The sequence below is a fragment of the Leuresthes tenuis genome, unplaced genomic scaffold, assembly GCF_036924035.1.
Source record: "Leuresthes tenuis unplaced genomic scaffold, fLeuTen1.0.hap1 SCAF_1, whole genome shotgun sequence".
NCBI classification, from domain to species: domain Eukaryota; kingdom Metazoa; phylum Chordata; class Actinopteri; order Atheriniformes; family Atherinopsidae; genus Leuresthes; species Leuresthes tenuis.
In genome coordinates, this window is record NW_027325355.1 from 30,924,106 (window position 1) to 30,941,820 (window position 17,715).

A 17,715-nucleotide genomic window follows, 5' to 3' on the forward strand; every position below is an offset into this window, starting at 1 on the left:
TCTACAGGCCTCAGTTAGCATGTTAAAGGTTAAAGGTCACCCCAAGGTGAAGAAGCCCAGAGCTACATCTCAGACTCTACAGGCCTCAGTTAGCATGTTAAAGGTTAAAGGTCACCCCAAGGTGAAAAAGCCCAGAGCTACATCTCAGACTCTACAGGCCTCAGTTAGCATGTTAAAGGTTAAAGGTCACCCCAAGGTGAAGAAGCCCAGAGCTACATCTCAGACTCTACAGGCCTCAGTTAGCATGTTAAAGGTTAAAGGTCACCCCAAGGTGAAAAAGCCCAGAGCTACATCTCAGACTCTACAGGCCTCAGTTAGCATGTTAAAGGTCAAAGGTCATACATCTCAGACTCTACAGGCCTCAGTTAGCATGTTAAAGGTTAAAGGTCACCCCAAGGTGAAAAAGCCCAGAGCTACATCTCAGACTCTACAGGCCTCAGTTAGCATGTTAAAGGTTAAAGTTCACCCCAAGGTGAAAAAGCCCAGAGCTACATCTCAGACTCTACAGGCCTCAGTTAGCATGTTAAAGGTTAAAGGTCACCCCAAGGTGAAAAAGCCCAGAGCTACATCTCAGACTCTACAGGCCTCAGTTAGCATGTTAAAGGTTAAAGTTCACCCCAAGGTGAAAAAGCCCAGAGCTACATCTCAGACTCTACAGGCCTCAGTTAGCATGCTAAAGGTTAAAGGTCACCCCAAGGTGAAAAAGCCCAGAGCTACATCTCAGACTCTACGGGCCTCAGTTAGCATGTTAAAGGTCAAAGGTCACCCCAAGGTGAAAAAGCCCAGAGCTACATCTCAGACTCTACAGGCCTCAGTTAGCATGTTAAAGGTTAAAGGTCACCCCAAGGTGAAAAAGCCCAGAGCTACATCTCAGACTCTACGGGCCTCAGTTAGCATGTTAAAGGTTAAAGGTCACCCCAAGGTGAAAAAGCCCAGAGCTACATCTCAGACTCTACAGGCCTCAGTTAGCATGTTAAAGGTTAAAGGTCATGACAGCACAGTTAGAAAAAGACTGAACAAGGATGGCTTGTTTGGAAGGGCTGCAGGAGAAAGCCTCTTCTCTCTAAAAAGAACATGGCAGCACAGCTTAGGTTTGCAAAGCTGCATCTGAACAAAGCTCAAGACTTCTGGAACAATGTCCTTTGGACAGACCAGAGCAAAGTGGAGATGTTAGGTCCTAATGCACAGCAGCACGTTTGGAGGAAACCAAACACAGCATATCAGCACAAACACCTCATACCAGCTGTCAAGCACGGTGGTGGAGGGCTGATGATCTGGGCTGGTTCTGCAGCCACAGGACCTGGGCACCTTGCAGTCATTGAGTCCACCATGAACTCCTCTGGATACCAAAGTATTCTAGAGTCAGATGTGAGGCCATCTGTCCCACAGCTAAAGCTGGGCTGAAACTGGCTCATCAACAGGACAAAGATCCCAAACACAGCAGCAGATCTACAGCAGAATGTGTGAAAAAGAAAAGAATCAAGGTGTTTCAATGGTCCAGTCAGAGTCCAGACCTCAGCCTGACTGAAATGCTGTGGTGGGACCTTAAGAGAGCTGTGCAGAAACCAATGCTGCAAACCTCAATGAGCTGAAGCAGCGCTGGAGAGAAGAGGGCCGAGATTCCTCCAGAACCAGGAGAGAGACTGATAACGTCCCACAGGAAACCATCACTGCAGCTCACTGCTGCTGAAGCTGCTGGATCAGGGGTTCACTTAGTTTTACTCACTGCTGCTGAAGCTGCTGGATCAGGGGTTCACTTAGTTTTACACTCACTGCTGCTGAAGCTGCTGGATCAGGGGTTCACTTAGTTTTACACTCACTGCTACTGAAGCTGCTGGATCAGGGGTTCACTTAGTTTCTCACAAAAACACCACAGACAGACAGTTTTGGATGAAAAATGAAGTTTATTACAAACAACGACAGAGAGCTGTTAGCAGTCAGTTAGCAGCTGTTAGTTCTGTACAAATAACACTGTTTGATTGGTTGGTGGATGCTGCCTGGCGGCGGCCCGGCGGCGGCCCGGCAGCAGCAAGGCGGCCCTCAAACTGCACCCTTTGCCCTCGGCGGTGCCTCCGGCTCCCAGTGGAAACCGCACCACCGTCACCGGCCACGACTTTACTCCGTGTGCTGACTTCCTATTCGTGACCTTTTGACCTTTACGCTGCACCGTTTCCCCTTAAATCTCAGATAATGTGCCGCTTTGTACTTAAAACCATCTGCGGTGCGCTTGGTCCAGCTTTAAAGGCTTCATCGTGCACGGCCCCCATCGGGCCCTCCCATCCATCCTGTGCACTCCAGGTTCAGTTAGCATAAACCGACGGGTTTTTGACTCCCTGATTAATGCAGAGTTCAGATCTTGTGGGATCAGAAATGTCCTTTTTCCCTCCTTAAAGTTAGAATTTAAATCCCTTAAACGAAGGTTTGAATGAAGCCTGTTTGTCTCGGACACCTTTATATCACCTCCAGTCCCAGTTTATAGTTCAAACTAACGCCATACTGGTGATTCCAGAACCTCCCACGTGACTTGAACGCAGCATTAAACAGCGTTTCAGTGCGGCATCTGAAGGTCGTGCTTTTATTGCTGCTCTTTTTTACGTTTCTTTAGAACAACGCAGAAATCTTTGAGCAGATTCTGGACAGATGTTTCTTTCTTTAACCAACACGATAACTTCAGCTTTCTGTTGCGGCCCCACGTTACATCTTGACCAGTTTGGACTGAGAAGGGCTCTGAAAGACTGCGGCAGCCGTCCCTCATCACTGAAAAATGTTTAACTTCCTTAATATTCAACCCAAACTGCCTCCGTTTTACAGAGGCAACCTTTTGCTTTAAGTTGGCAGAGCAGTGGTCATCCAAGCCTTTTGGGGCGTTTGGGTGGCAGATGATCGTTGCTTCTGGATCTCTAAAAGAAAAGACGCACATTTCCTCTCCAAAATGAAGGTTAAAGGGTGCGGGGAGGAACTGGGAGAACTGCTTCCTGCTCCCAGACACAAAGAGGTGTCCCAAAGCTCGTTTGGATCGTGATCAAGATGCCGTCAGTGTGTCTCAGGAAAGGTTTTCAAGTCTATCTTGATGCAGCTCACAGGCTGAATGTGGTTCTGCCCACATCAGCTGATCAATCAGCTGTTTCCTTTCATGTTCTGGCTGATCTCATAGACTTTGCTTCCTTTGCTGCTCTGCAACACCTCAAACAGCCTCTTGGGCATATTTTGGTTGATTCATTTTCATTTTCATGCACGTGATTCTTTGTCTTTACTTCAGAGGAATTGTCTGGATCCAGAAATCTTTTTCAGAGTGAGATGAACATGAGATTAGCACCTTTTGGTTTTAGCACCTTCTAACAAATAGCTTCCTTCCTCCTTTCCTGCTTTCCTCACCCTGAAAGCCCGATGAGGCTCTGGTCCTGATGCTCGCTGACATGCGGCCGGTCTGTCGAACATAAGAGTTGAAAGCGTGAATACTATCAGTGGCTCTTCTCTGCTCTGTTCTGTTCCCGCTCTGTTCTGTTCTCTGTTCTGTTCTGTTCCCGCTCTGCTCTGTTCCCGCTCTTCTCTGTTCCCGCTCTGTTCTGTTCTGCTCTGTTCCCGTTCTTCTCTGTTCTGTTCCCGCTCTGCTCTGTTCCCGCTCTTCTCTGTTCTCGCTCCTTCAGTAATTTCTCTGATGCTCATGGATCGGCGGGACGGAGCAACGCCATCCCGCTGAACAGAAACTAGCATCGTGGTGTTCTTCTGATCTCTGTGACCTGTGTCCAGACTGAGCTGAAACTTTACAGAAGAGCTCAGGGTTCAGCATGTAATTTATTTTTAGTGTTTATGCATTTAGCAGACGCTTTTATCCAAAGCGACTTACAGGTAGGCAGGTAGGGTTAGGGGGTCTTGCCTAAGGACCCCTACTGGAGGTAATACCTTTCATGCAGGGGATTTGAACCCAGATCTCCTACATGGAAGGTGACAGTCATACTACGACACTATCCAGTCCCCCAATTTATTCATACATGTGAACGCTGGATGAAGACAGACTTGAAGGACTCAAACCTTTCCATCAACACAAAGACTTCACGCTTTAACCCATGACGGGTAAAGTGACCGTTTTCCACCCGAACAGCGCCGGACCGGCTGCGCAGCTCCTTAAGGACCGGGGTGTTGTCTGAGAATGGCACCAGAGAAGAAACCGAGAGACAGAGACAGAGAGGTAGAGAGAGAGAGGTCGAAAGAAGGGCGTAGAAGGTCACCGCTTGAGTTTCCGTGGAAACAGACCGTCGCAGTGCGTCCGGCGGCCGGACGCAGACAGACGGGTCCACGGTCGCGGTTGGACGTCTGGTTTATTTACAGAAACGAGGGATGCATAATATCCAAACTAACCGAAGCTGGGGCCGCCGCCGGTTGCTATGGTAACCAGTCGGCGGCTGCAGCTCCAGTTTGCTAAAAAGACAAAAAAAAAAAAAAAAAGTGTGTCACCGCAAACACAACGAGTCGTCATGACAACGCTACACCGGGACACCAGCTAACTGTCCGTGGAAAAACATACACACACGTACACGGTGTCACACACACACACACACACACACACACTCTGTCTCTCTTTCACACACACTAATATCAACATGACAAACAGTTTCTCTCTTTTTTCTCTCCACTGAGCTGAAAAACAGAATATTATCCTTCAGTATCATCGTAGTAATCTTCATCGTAGCGGTGGTGTGTGTGTGTGTGTGTGTGTGTGTGTGTGTGTGTGTGTGTGTGTGTGTGTGTGTGGTGTGTGTGTGTGTGTCTTTATACACACTATTAACAGGACGACACTCGGAGAGCTCAGTTCTGATTGGCTGACGAGTCTTTGGGCCTCTTCTCTTCCCGGAGGCTGCTATTTTCATTACGTTTTTTTTCAAATACTGTCTCTGGTTGCTAGGCAACGGCAGCTTCCTTGAGTCCCATTGCGTTGGAACCGATGCGTTGCTGTGTTTGTGATGTTGTTGTGGTCATGTGACCTCCCTCCGACCACAGGAAACAGTTTGTGAAGCCGTCAGAGTGTGGTCGGGGGGGGGGGGGGGGGCTGCTGGGAGCTGAAGCACCAGGAAGGAGACCAACAGTACCTGCTGCTATGTGTGTGTGACCAGTCATCAGAGCCTGAAGGTGTCTGTTCTCACGGCCTAAAAGACGGCAGTGTCAACCCATCCGGTGCCAAACCTGAGGTCCAGGACCCCTCTGAGGGCCGCATCCTGGCATCACGGGTCCTTCATTCCCTGGGAGTGTTTCGGCGTTAGGCTTTGCTAATTTAACCTGAAAGACCGAAGCAGTTTCCCTAACCCCTCGGTAGATATGGAGTTGGTTGCATTAAAGCAGAAAAGGACGACACCTCACATGAAAAGCTTTCGCTGCTTCAGATCTCCTCTCAAACCTTTGATGGGAATTCTTTACTCAACTCAGCCAGATAGCTACAGCGAGGCTGCCGCAGCCTCGGAGATGGAGCCGAACAGGTTGACACTGCCACCTTTGACCTCCCAGCGCGCCTTTGACCCTGCAGCGTTGGTTCCTGTGTGTCAGTGCGTTCTGAGCACGCTCCGTGCCACCCAGCCCTCGGCTGCAGGCGAGTCGCTGTTGGCTGGCCGGTAAACCAGACTCTGACCCTGCTGATTGGACGACAGAATCTGGACCTTCTCTCCCCGGAACACAGAGATCTCGTCCTCTCGCACCGCTACAAAGTCCTGCAGCACCAGAACCAGCTCCTGAAGGGTCAAATGTAATATTCAGCTGCAGGACAAATACAAATTTAGGCCCAAAGATGACAGAGCTCATCCTCACCTGGTCGTCTTGCTCACTGACAGCAAGAGGCTGAGCGGCGTGGCCGTTAGGAGTGGGAGGAGCCGACGGTGGGCGCCCGGATGACAGTGGACGGGTCACAGAGATCCCGCCCTCTTTCCTCTGGTACTCAATGGGTGATTGGAGAGCTGTGACATGCAGACAAGCAGAGTAAAAGCATCACTGCTCACAGCTTTGAATTCTAATAATAGTTGTGGGAGAAGCCCTGTGGGGGGTATGATTCAAGGATGTTTTAGGGAGATCTGATCTGGCAGACAGTTTTAGGCTGATTTTAACCATTTTTGGACTGAAAAACCAGAGTTCAGAGTTTTTAAGTATTATTATAAGGATAGTATGTTTCAAGGTTCATTCAATGATGTTTAAGGAACACTTTAATCCTGTTGTGGGAAGAACGAAGGATGAAAAGTTTCAGTTTGATTCAGAGATGTTTTGAGAGGACTGAAAAATATCTTTCAGGGAGATTTGACTCAAATCTGCAGGTAAAGGAAATTGAAGGTAAAAGAGTTTATTTTTTATCTCAAATCCATCTTTAGAGTTTAGAAAAGAATGGCTCCAGGAAGCAGAAGCATGAGTCACGGATGTTTTTCACTGTGTAAAGACTCTAAAAGCTGACATTAACTTTAATTTAAGGACAAGGAGAATCTGGAAATTTGAAGGTGTTTCAGTTCATGTTTAACCACAGATGTCCAGAGAAGATTTAATTATGATTTCATTAAAGGATTCAAGCATATTTCCAGGGCTGTGGTGGAAATATTGATATTTCAGGAATAAGTGGTGATAATTTCCGTCAGATCGAAGGAGGTTTTAGGAGAATTCAGGAAGAATCCCCGACAAAGGTACTCAGAAACGATAAAATGTAAGAATGTAAGCCTGCTTTTCTCAGGAACTGGGCCTACCTGACAGGAAGTTGTTCTGTGCGTCGAGGAGAGCGGCGATGGTCTCCACCCAGGTCATCTTGATGCTGGCGGAGGACGCCTGCAGCGTGAAGCGTTCTGCCGAGCCCCGAGACCACAGCACGAACTTACAGGGGTCGCTGTCCACGCTGTCCTGCATCGCCAGGTAGCTCACCTGATCACACAGGGGCAGGACAACACCGCTTTTACTCTGAGGCTCTAAGCAGAGGAGCAGCTTGCAGCCGCCGCCGCTCTCACCTTGATGCTGTTCTTGAACTGGTATCCTGGATTATTTGAGCCTTTCCGCAGCAGCTCACTGAAGATGACGATCTGCTCGAACAGGAACACTCTGCGCTCTTTGCTGCGGGACAAAACTCCTCCGTCCTGCTCCCAAACGCAGAAGGTCTCCTGCTGCAGCAGCTTCCCCTGAGACGTCAGCTTCCCCTGGACAAGACAGACAGGTGAGAGTTCCAGTTTCCAGCCAAGTTGCTGCTTGTTCTCTTCGCTCTTGCTGTGGTCATGAAAGCCGACTGGTTGATGGAGACGGAAAGACCACCTGAGGTGGTTCTTTTCTATAAGTCCAACAGCAGCATCATCACCCTGTTTTATATATTACCTCAGATTTAAATCTTTGAAATACTTCTTGCCCTCCTGGAGGCTGTGACTACATAAAAAAGACGTTTGACACTCATTTGGCCGTTTTGTTAGAGAACCTAAAGCAGCAGAGCATCTAAAGAGCTGCAGACAGCTGAGCTGTACCTCGTATCCCTGCAGGCGTCCCAGGTTCATCATGTCGTTGCAGCGTTTGGGAACCAAAGACATCAGCTCCACTGCTTTCTGCACACAAAGCACACACACAGATGTTAAATATTACACAAGGCTGTGGGTGATGATTCGCCACCCTCAGTGAATCATTTATTATCTTCTGCACAAGGCCGGCAGAAGCAGCTCATCGTCTCCTCCTGCCCCTAAACGAGAAGACAGAAACAGCTACGAACTTCTCAGAAGTCTGAGTGAGACTGCGGGATAATTAACTCGTACTGGGACCAGCCACCGGGGAGGGATCCAGATGTTTTAGCTTCACTTTATCGACTGTGGCCCAGTTGTAAGATAGCTTTGGAGCGGTCGGGAAATAATCAGCAGAATGGCAAAGATTTTCTGGAACTCACCTCGCTTTCCTCACAGTCCAGTCCAGCTTTAGAGGTATACTTCAGAAAATCCTGACAGACAGAAACAAACGGGTCACACTCATCAGAACCAGTTAAAGTCACACCAAGTACGACAAACGGCAGAAAAGAGTCGAGAGGCTGTTCCAGAAAGAATTAAATCTGGTAAAATCCTGGCAGTAATCCTGAAAAGGGTTTTGTAATTACTAAAGTAAAGACACCTCTCTGAAGAGCCACTCAGCTGCTAATGAAGAACAACTCGGATTCTAAATCAAGTCCAGAATTACAAGAGCTGGTCCTGAAAACTCTTAGTTCAGGATCAATAAGTCCCAAGTTGAGTCCAAACAAGTCCTGAATCAAATCCTGACCAATCAGAACCAAATCAAATCCACAAACTCAACCTAAACTCAAAGTTTCAGGTCAAGTCACATGAGCAACAGGTCGCTTAAAGGCATGAAAATAAACGCACTGAAACACCTCAATGAGACATTACTGGGGCCCGAGGCTCACAGACCTTGAGCAGCAGCTGGTACTTGGTGATTCTCTGGATGGGTTTGATGAGATAATCACTGATGGACATCCTGCAGCTGATCTCATGCTGGATCTCCTGCACATCAACACAATGAGTTGGAACTTATTCACTGTCTCTCTTTACCAAATTCCACTGAAGAATCAGCTGATTTATGGGTGAAACTGTCGTTTCGTTCACTTTAATTTAACCATGACTGAGAAAGAAAATGCTTTGACCAATCAGCAGAAATTTAAATGATCCGAGACAGTAAATAAAAAGGCAGAGCAGCAACTGGTGTGTTACCTCAAAGAAGGTCTCGTATTCGATGACGATGAACTCTGACCTGGGCTTGTTCTGGCAGTAAACCACGTACATGTGCAGCCGGCGCTCCTGCAACAAACAGAACCCAGAGTGATCAACCAGTCTGTGATGAGAAATGAGCCTTCAGGTCAGCAGTTTGTGGTCAGCTTGGTTTATTACTGCTGCAAAAGATGATCCAGGGCTTCACTCTCAAAGGAAGTTTAGAATCGCAGCTCCAGAGTTTCTACAACAATCCCCGAGTCCCACGTCAGAGAAACCGTAACGATGTCCAGCCTTAATGGGGAACTCCGGTGTTTTTAAACCTTATTTCTGGCATGAAATACGTTCATCTACTCACCGAGAACAGTTTGGTGAAAGTCGGCGTCCTTCGGAAGATATTTAGATAACTGGAGATCCATATAACGGAGTGAACGGGGCTTAGAGGATGCAGCCTCTAAATAAGGCATTATCTGTCTTTATTTCACCAATACTTTAAGAAGAATGAATGAATGAACGTGTGCTATAGCTCTGTTAGCTCATAGCTGCTGTTAGCTCATAGCTGCTGTTAGCTCATAGCTGCTGTGTTGTTGTTATCCAGGGCTATCGGGGGGCTTATAGAGGGCTTTCCACACACTCGTCTGGTGGGATGATGTCATCAACACGCGCCATTACACATATATAAGATATACGCAGATCTCCAGTGATCTAAATCAGTCCAAAGGACGCCGACTTTCACCAAACTGTTATCGGTGAGCAGATGAACGTATTTTATGCTGAAAATAAGGTCCAGGTTTAAAAAATAAATAAATAAAAAACTTCCCCTTTAAGTTCAGATCAAAAACTTAGGATAAAGTGCAGGTCAAGTCTTTAGTTAAGTTCCTAATCAGGTCCTGAGTCCGAATGAGTCAAATGCTCAGTCCGAGACGTCCAAATCAAGACCAGTAAGCTCACAATCTGAGTTAAGATCAGCAAGATCCAAGTCAAGTTCTGAGTCAATATAAATACGGCCCGGAGTCGGTTCAGCTGTGATCCAAACTGGGTTCTAAGTTAGATCCAAGTCAAGTTCTGAGTCAATATAAATACGGTCCAGAGTCGGTTCAGCTGGGATCCAAACTGGGTTCTAAGTTAGATCCAAGTCAAGTTCTGATTCAATATAAATACGGCCCGGAGTCGGTTCAGCTGTGATCCAAACTGGGTTCTAAGTTAGATCCAAGTCAAGTTCTGATTCAATATAAATACGGCCCGGAGTCGGTTCAGCTGTGATCCAAACTAGGTTCTAAGTTAGATCCAAGTCAAGTTCTGATTCAATATAAATACGGGCCGGAGTCGGTTCAGCTGTGATCCAAACTGGGTTCTAAGTTAGATCCAAGTCAAGTTCTGATTCAATATAAATACGGGCCGGAGTCGGTTCAGCTGTGATCCAAACTGGGTTCTAAGTTAGATCCAAGTCAAGTTCTGAGTCAATATAAATACGGTCCGGAGTCGGTTCAGCTGGGATCCAAACTGGGTTCTAAGTTAGATCCAAGTCAAGTTCTGATTCAATATAAATACGACCCGGAGTGGGTTCAGCTGTGATCCAAACTAGGTTCTAAGTTAGATCCAAGTCAAGTTCTGATTCAATATAAATACGGGCCGGAGTCGGTTCAGCTGTGATCCAAACTGGGTTCTAAGTTAGATCCAAGTCAAGTTCTGAGTCAATATAAATACGGGCCGGAGTCGGTTCAGCTGTGATCCAAACTGGGTTCTAAGTTAGATCCAAGTCAAGTTCTGATTCAATATAAATACGGCCCGGAGTCGGTTCAGCTGGGATCCAAACTGGGTTCTAAGTTAGATCCAAGTCAAGTTCTGATTCAATATAAATACGGGCCGGAGTCGGTTCAGCTGTGATCCAAACTAGGTTCTAAGTTAGATCCAAGTCAAGTTCTGATTCAATATAAATACGGCCCGGAGTCGGTTCAGCTGGGATCCAAACTGGGTTCTAAGTTAGATCCAAGTCAAGTTCTGAGTCAATATAAATACGGTCCGGAGTCGGTTCAGCTGTGATCCAAACTGGGTTCTAAGTTAGATCCAAGTCAAGTTCTGATTCAATATAAATACGGCCCGGAGTCGGTTCAGCTGTGATCCAAACTGGGTTCTAAGTTAGATCCAAGTCAAGTTCTGATTCAATATAAATACGGTCCGGAGTCGGTTCAGCTGTGATCCAAACTGGGTTCTAAGTTAGATCCAAGTCAAGTTCTGAATCAAGACCAAACAGTTCAGAGGCAAGTTCCAAGTGAATGCCAACAAGTCCGAGTTAAAACTGGCAGGTCCAGAATCGGGACCAAGGTGTTCTGAGTCAAATTAAAGTCAAGGACCACGACTAACATAAAATTCTGGGTTCAGAACCTATTAAATCCAAAGTGAAGCTCAAAGTCCAGTCGGGTACTGAGTTAAACCCAGATCTGTAACTCTGAGTCCAGCTCCCTGTTAAAAGCAGCAGGTTCAGAGTAAAGCCCGCCAGGTGACCCAACCCAGAATCAGTGGGTCCAAAGCCCGGCCCGAGTCCTGCACCTCCTGCACCTTCAGGACTCGGGGCGTCTGCAGCCAGCCTGTGTTTCAGGAGCTCACGTGTCTGATGAAGAGGTCGGCCAGCAGGTCGTGGTTCTGGACGCAGCGCTCCAGCTCCACCAGGAAGAAGCTGAAAGAGAAACACTGTGAGCACGGGTGTGGTGGTGGAGCCGTTGGTTCTGACGTGCGTTTGTGTGACGGACTCGCGGTGCCAGTCGTAGATCTGCTGGATGTTGCCAAAGACGATCTTGTCTTTCCCTCTCAGGTCCTCAGGAATCCCTCTGACCTCCAGCCGGGACATGAAGCCCTGCGACAGCACAACAGCCCTGTGGTCGGGTTCTTTCTTTCTGGTGCTTTATCTGACATTTGAATGGCGCCTCACCTCTACGATCACTCCCAGGTCCTTCACATAGTCCTTCTCCGATTGGACCATCTCGTTCACAACAAACCTGCAGACACAGACTCACATGGTGACACAGCTTCCTGGTTCCTTCCAGTTCACTCTCTGAGGTGAGCTTAGCTTACATGCGTCCTCTCAGCGCCTTGTTTCTGTGCTCGGTGTCCGACTCGTTGGATCCCTGATCAGAATCCAGAGCCTGGGGAGACAGAAAGAAGAGTTTAAGGTGCTTTTACTTGGTGTGGCAGCAGTCCTCTCCTGGTCTGAACCCCTCAGGCTCAGCTTGGCGTTCATTTGGAGGCTTTTAGCTGGATAAGGGTTAGATTTCCACTCATTAATCTGCCAGCACTACCTCCGGGTTGTTGGGGTCTTTGATAATCTGCATGGGAGGTGGCAGAGGGGTGTGGCTTTCCTCTTCAGGCTCCTCCTCCCCTCCACTTTGCCCGCCCTCGTCCTTCCTCGCTTTCTGCAGAAGCAGAGAAACCTTTAAACTGTGCAGCTTTCACCGGTGTGTTTGATCTCGTGGGGGTTCGTACCGTTTGTGCATTGACAGTGAGAGGCGCCGCCAGCTCCGGCCTGGTGTCCCGCCTCCTGGTTCTGATTGGAGGCTTCTTCTGACCATCAGCTTTTCCCTGACTCAGCCTCCGGACGGGACTGGTTAACCAGCGCTGCAGCGAATAGTTACAGCTCATTACCACATGTCCACTAATATAAGACCTTCTGAAGCAGGTGTCATGGTGCCCCCCACTGCTGGGACATGCCGCCGTTACCTTCAGGGTGTTTCCTGTTCCAGAGCCGCTGCGTTTGGGTCCTGGAGAGCCCACGGTGCCCCCTGGAGCGCCGCCACACACAGTGGGAGAGGTGGCACCTGAGGGAGGACAAACAGGTCAGTGACCAGGGCATTTCTGAAAGTGGCGAGGAGTTCTGTGGATGGGTGTCTCACTTTGGCTGCTGGTCTGAGTGTGGAGGCCTGAGCCGTCAGAGCTGTACTGACTGGAGTCTGCAGACACACAGGAAACGTGCAGAAGCACGATTAACAGCAATAAGAAGCGTTAAAAGTGGGGAAAAACAGAAATGCTCCCATTTCCAGGGCTCTGCAGTGATTAGAAGCAAGAAAACAACAAATGTGGCATCAAAGAAGTGTCATTGGATTAGAAAACCATCCCATAATTTAAATATATAACATGGAAAAATAGACTTAGAATAAAAGTCTCCAGCACAAATAAAATGAATAATATCAGGATGAGGAAACAAAAGCTGGCTCAGAAGGTCCTGATCTACTGCAAGTCTGGTTTCAGTCGTATTTATCTGCCAGATCCCAGTTTGTTCTGGTAAATGAAGACTCTTCCTCACACCAGGAGTCTGAATTAGGAGCTCATGGAAATGTTGTAATAACGTCTCCTCAGGCCGAAACCATCCAGAAACCAGCAGGAAATGGACCTCTGAGCTTAATCCAGTTCAGATAAAAACGGAGACCTTTTAGCTCTGGAACACTTTTCCCTCCATTTCCATCAATAGTTTGTTTTCTCAGCAGATGTGGCACCAGCAGTTTCTCTCAGAGTGGACATTCAGGGATGGAAGTGAGCGTCAGTCATCCTCACAGCATGCAGGAAGCATTTTAAAATCTTCTAACCTGGAAAGTTGCACCAAAACCTTTGAAAGAGACACAAAACTCACGGTTTCCTGTCCTCAGATCACACAGCTGTCCTTTGTGTGGGACTGAGTAATGGTTTGCATCCAGATGAAGAAAACCTGCTCGCCCTGTTCGCCACGCACACACATGCACACTTAAACACGTGCACACACGTGCACACACGTGCACCGTGTCATTCAGAAGCCTTAAGGACACAACAGAGAGACACAGTCACCTCGTTCTGTCACTCATTAACCAACAAACACTCTTATTGCTCTCAAACTCGTCTCTCTCTCTCTCACAGTGAACCCACCTCGCTCGTCCTCTCCCACAATCCATCCCCAAACGCCTGAACAATCCCAGCATGCACCTCTGCCTCGCCGCATGCTGCCACATCAGTCCACCCAGAAGAAAGACAGTAAAGAGCACGGAAGATCTGACAGACGGAGATGTTTCTCTGACCAGAGCTGGATGAAACTGCACAGCAGGGTGAGGTACGAGGGGGCGGGGCAACGTAAAAGGGGGCGGGGCAAAGCAAAAGGGGCGGGGCGATACCCAACAGGGAAGTGGTCTGTCTCGTTCTATACTTTTAGATTTAGTTTGAAAGAACTCAGCAACAAAAGTGACCTAATTCACAAGTTAAAAACTATTTTAAAGATAATATGAAAAGAAAAGTTCAGATTAATATTAGAAATGTCAAATCAAAGCAAGAAAACGGTGACAAATATTTGGAAGTTGCACATAAATGAGTAAAATGAAGACATTTAAAAAATAAAAATCAATATAAAATATAACAGAAACCTCAAATAAAAGGAAAAAGTCAGCAGCTGAACAAAAATATGGAAATAAAAGGAGAAGAGAAAGATATGAAATATTTATTTTAATTGAAGTTTCACAGCAGTAACTAATGTGAATGAATAAAACATGAAGTAAAATAAACCAACCAGAGTAAAAATAAACTGACGTGAAAACAACTTTATTTTTAAACTGCAGCTCCCATTGTGTTGGGAAGAAGAGCCAGCAGGTGGCCCTGCCCCCCCCCTGCACTTCCTGTCTGAGTGAAACTCCTTCATGTCAATGTTTAACCCTGGAACCGCCTCACCTCTGGACCCTGTTTGCATGAGAAACATCTCGTCCAACCGGCTCACAGATGCAGTCTGGGACAAAGTTCCAGTCAGCTGAAGGTCGCTTTCTTCTGTCGACACTGAGGCCGAACCGCAGAGTGGCTGAAATCTGCCGCTTGTTTTTCATTTCCTGACTGAATGAGTTCGCAGTTATTTATGTTCCGTTTGGTTTGTTCACTTTTTAAATGCATTTACTGGGACTTGGGAGGACATTTAGTGTTTTTAGGACATTTTATGGCGTTTGTTCCCTGTTTGCTTTGTTTAATTTGTGCTTCAGGGAACATTTGTTTTCTTCCTTTAACCTCTGAAAACATTTAGTTTGTCTCATGGGTGGAGATTCGAACGACTTTGTGGCTTCAGATGGAATTTTGCGTGTTTACTTTGTTAATCATGAGGAAAATTAGCTCGTTTACTTTGTCATTTCAGAAGACATTTTGTGTGTTTTTGTTACTAATGTCGATCTAACCGGCTGTCTTAGAAGACGTTTGCTGCTCTGCCCACAGAGGGAACTACAGCAGAGCTGAAGGAGGCACATTTCCACTGAGCTGGTTTCGTTGCACATGTGTGCAGCGAAGCTAAATGTGCACAGATTCTGATGGTGATGCAAAGTGGCAGATTCTGACAAAAAGCTTTTATTGTTCACAGATGTAGGACGAGCACCCGAGGGTCTGTGTGTGTTTACAACTTTACAAACATGGATTTAAATATTTAGGGGGACGTCTGCTCACATGCACTGAGGATGTTTAAAGCTCCTTCTGTCTGAACAGGAAGTGACATGTGCCGATCAAAACTGTGCACATGTGTGTGTTTCACTGAAGCTCCTTTGAGCTGCTGCAGCTTGTTCCACAGAGATGAGGCATCTGTAGTCTGAGTACTCACCCCTCCCAGCGCTCACAGTGGAGGAGGAGTTGGAGGAGGAGGTGGTGGTGGTGGTAGAGGAGGAACTGGAGGAGGAGGTGGTGGTACAGGTGGAGGAGGTGCTGGAGGATGTGGTTGATGGGATGAGGCCCTCCATGTCGGCTGCACTGTGGGAGTGTGACAGGCAGAGGGCGCTCATGGGCAGTAAACCCTCCTGGGAGGAAACAGATGTTTCACAGGTGAATCAGAGGCTGTCATGCTTGTTATCTGTGGGGATCTTCCTCACTTGATTTGTTACCTGCTGGGGCGTTTGATCTGTGGTCCTGACCAGACACCACCCGGGTCGATCTGCTGAACGCTCCACCAGCTCCACGGTCTGACCGCAGCGGACGCTGAGCTCCCCCGCTCCCCCAGCGCAGAAATCCAGCAGCACCACCACTAACTCGCAGCCGCCTGACAGCTGCAGACAAACAGATGATCCTGTCACTGCCGTGTTAGAACAGCAGCAGCAGAACCTCATCCACACTCAGGCTGCAGAGGCTGCAGTCACCTGACCTCTGCTGCAGCCGGCTGGCTGGCCTCAGGATGGAAAATTAACCACAGAGCTGTGACAGTCGCTCAATACAAGACTGAAAACTGCCAGAGGAAGGAGTTACACACATGACACAGGAAGAAAAATCACAGAAAAGGGAAAAACAGTTCAGTCTTTCACCCATTATGACCCGGAGCAACATGTGTAGTTTTACCTTTCAAGCCTGCAGCAACACACACATCACAACATCATTTTCAAGACACACACTTGTGTTTCTTAAAAGAAAAAAGAAGCTAAGCATGAGGGCAAAGTCAGTCATTTACAGAAAAATGTATTAGTTTTTTTACAATTTGAAGTATTTTTCCAAATATTTATAATTTCTGGACATTTTTGTGACGTTTTTCCTCATATTTTTATCAATATAAAACACATTTTTCTGAAAAAGGGAAATATTTTACATTTAAAATCTCTTTGTATGACATTTTATTTAGATTTCTTTGGATATTTTCGTCGTACAAACAAAATACAACATTTTCAGCCATCTTTTTCCAATATTCTGTGTTAAAAAGACAGTTTCAGCTTAATTTTCTAAAGAAATCATAAATATTTAAACTTTCACTGGCATTAAAAAGCAACAATTCACATAACATGACGGATGACCCACATACATCATTGTGCTATACGTTCCACACCCACGTTCTGATTGGTGCAATCAGCGTCACATGGTGTGGCCAGGTTGCCGTGGTTACTGCTGACTCGATGTTGACTGATAGTTAACCTGAGCACATGGGCTTCAGCTGGGGGAGGAAACACTCAGTGTCCGCAGGGAGTGGAGGGGAGTTCCTGACTAAATGCAACACAGCTGTGAACCAGAGCCGAGTGAAGCACAGAGAGCAGAACAGAGGCTCATCAAACCCAGCACTGAGCGGGCAGATCAGACCTGTGGAACACCAAGAGTCTGTAGAACACCAACAGTCTGTAGAACACCAACAGTCTGTAGAACAACAAGAGTCTGTAGAACACCAACAGTCTGTGGAACAACAAGAGTCTGTAGAACACCAACAGTCTGTGGAACACCAACAGTCTGTGGAACAACAAGAGTCTGTGGAACACCAACAGTCTGTAGAACAACAAGAGTCTGTAGAACACCAACAGTCTGTGGAACACCAACAGTCTGTAGAACACCAACAGTCTGTGGAACACCAACAGTCTGTAGAACACCAACAGTCTGTAGAACACCAACAGCCTGTGGAACACCAAGAGTCTGTAGAACACCAACAGTCTGTGGAACACCAACAGTCTGTAGAACAACAAGAGTCTGTAGAACACCAACAGTCTGTAGAACACCAACAGTCTGTCCAACACCAACAGTCTGTGGAACACCAACAGTCTGTAGAACACCAACAGTCTGTGGAACACCAACAGTCTGTAGAACACCAACAGCCTGTGGAACACCAAGAGTCTGTAGAACACCAACAGTCTGTGGAACACCAACAGTCTGTAGAACACCAACAGTCTGTGAAACACCAACAGTCTGTGGAACAACAAGAGTCTGTAGAACACCAACAGTCTGTGGAACACCAACAGTCTGTAGAACAACAAGAGTCTGTAGAACACCAACAGTCTGTGGAACAACAAGAGTCTGTGGAACACCAACAGTCTGTAGAACAACAAGAGTCTGTAGAACACCAACAGTCTGTGGAACACCAACAGTCTGTAGAACACCAACAGTCTGTGGAACACCAACAGTCTGTAGAACACCAACAGTCTGTAGAACACCAACAGCCTGTGGAACACCAAGAGTCTGTAGAACACCAACAGTCTGTAGAACACCAACAGCCTGTGGAACACTAAAAGTCTGTAGAACACCAACAGTCTGTCCAACACCAACAGTCTGTGGAACACCAACAGGAACACCAACAGTCTGTAGAACACCAACA

The 17,715-nt window shown here is 47.1% G+C and overlaps 1 protein-coding gene across 1 annotated transcript in view; it reads right to left on the minus strand.

Moving 5' to 3' along the window:
* Positions 1 to 1,884: 1,884 nt before the first annotated feature.
* LOC140286187 (kalirin-like) overlaps positions 1,885 to 17,715 on the minus strand; it is a 69,822-nt gene continuing 53,991 nt past the window's right edge. Inside the window, exons 40-57 of the mRNA XM_072379143.1 lie at positions 15,542 to 15,703; positions 15,265 to 15,457; positions 12,572 to 12,628; positions 12,399 to 12,496; positions 12,165 to 12,296; positions 11,981 to 12,094; positions 11,757 to 11,827; positions 11,614 to 11,680; positions 11,435 to 11,538; positions 11,292 to 11,361; positions 8,688 to 8,774; positions 8,388 to 8,480; positions 7,877 to 7,927; positions 7,467 to 7,544; positions 6,966 to 7,151; positions 6,711 to 6,882; positions 5,797 to 5,942; positions 1,885 to 5,720 (exon numbers count right to left, since the gene is read on the minus strand). Coding sequence (XP_072235244.1) covers positions 5,535 to 5,720; positions 5,797 to 5,942; positions 6,711 to 6,882; positions 6,966 to 7,151; positions 7,467 to 7,544; positions 7,877 to 7,927; positions 8,388 to 8,480; positions 8,688 to 8,774; positions 11,292 to 11,361; positions 11,435 to 11,538; positions 11,614 to 11,680; positions 11,757 to 11,827; positions 11,981 to 12,094; positions 12,165 to 12,296; positions 12,399 to 12,496; positions 12,572 to 12,628; positions 15,265 to 15,457; positions 15,542 to 15,703 — 2,067 coding nt within the window. The 3' untranslated portion in view covers positions 1,885 to 5,534. The remainder of the gene's footprint in view (positions 5,721 to 5,796; positions 5,943 to 6,710; positions 6,883 to 6,965; positions 7,152 to 7,466; positions 7,545 to 7,876; positions 7,928 to 8,387; positions 8,481 to 8,687; positions 8,775 to 11,291; positions 11,362 to 11,434; positions 11,539 to 11,613; positions 11,681 to 11,756; positions 11,828 to 11,980; positions 12,095 to 12,164; positions 12,297 to 12,398; positions 12,497 to 12,571; positions 12,629 to 15,264; positions 15,458 to 15,541; positions 15,704 to 17,715) is intronic.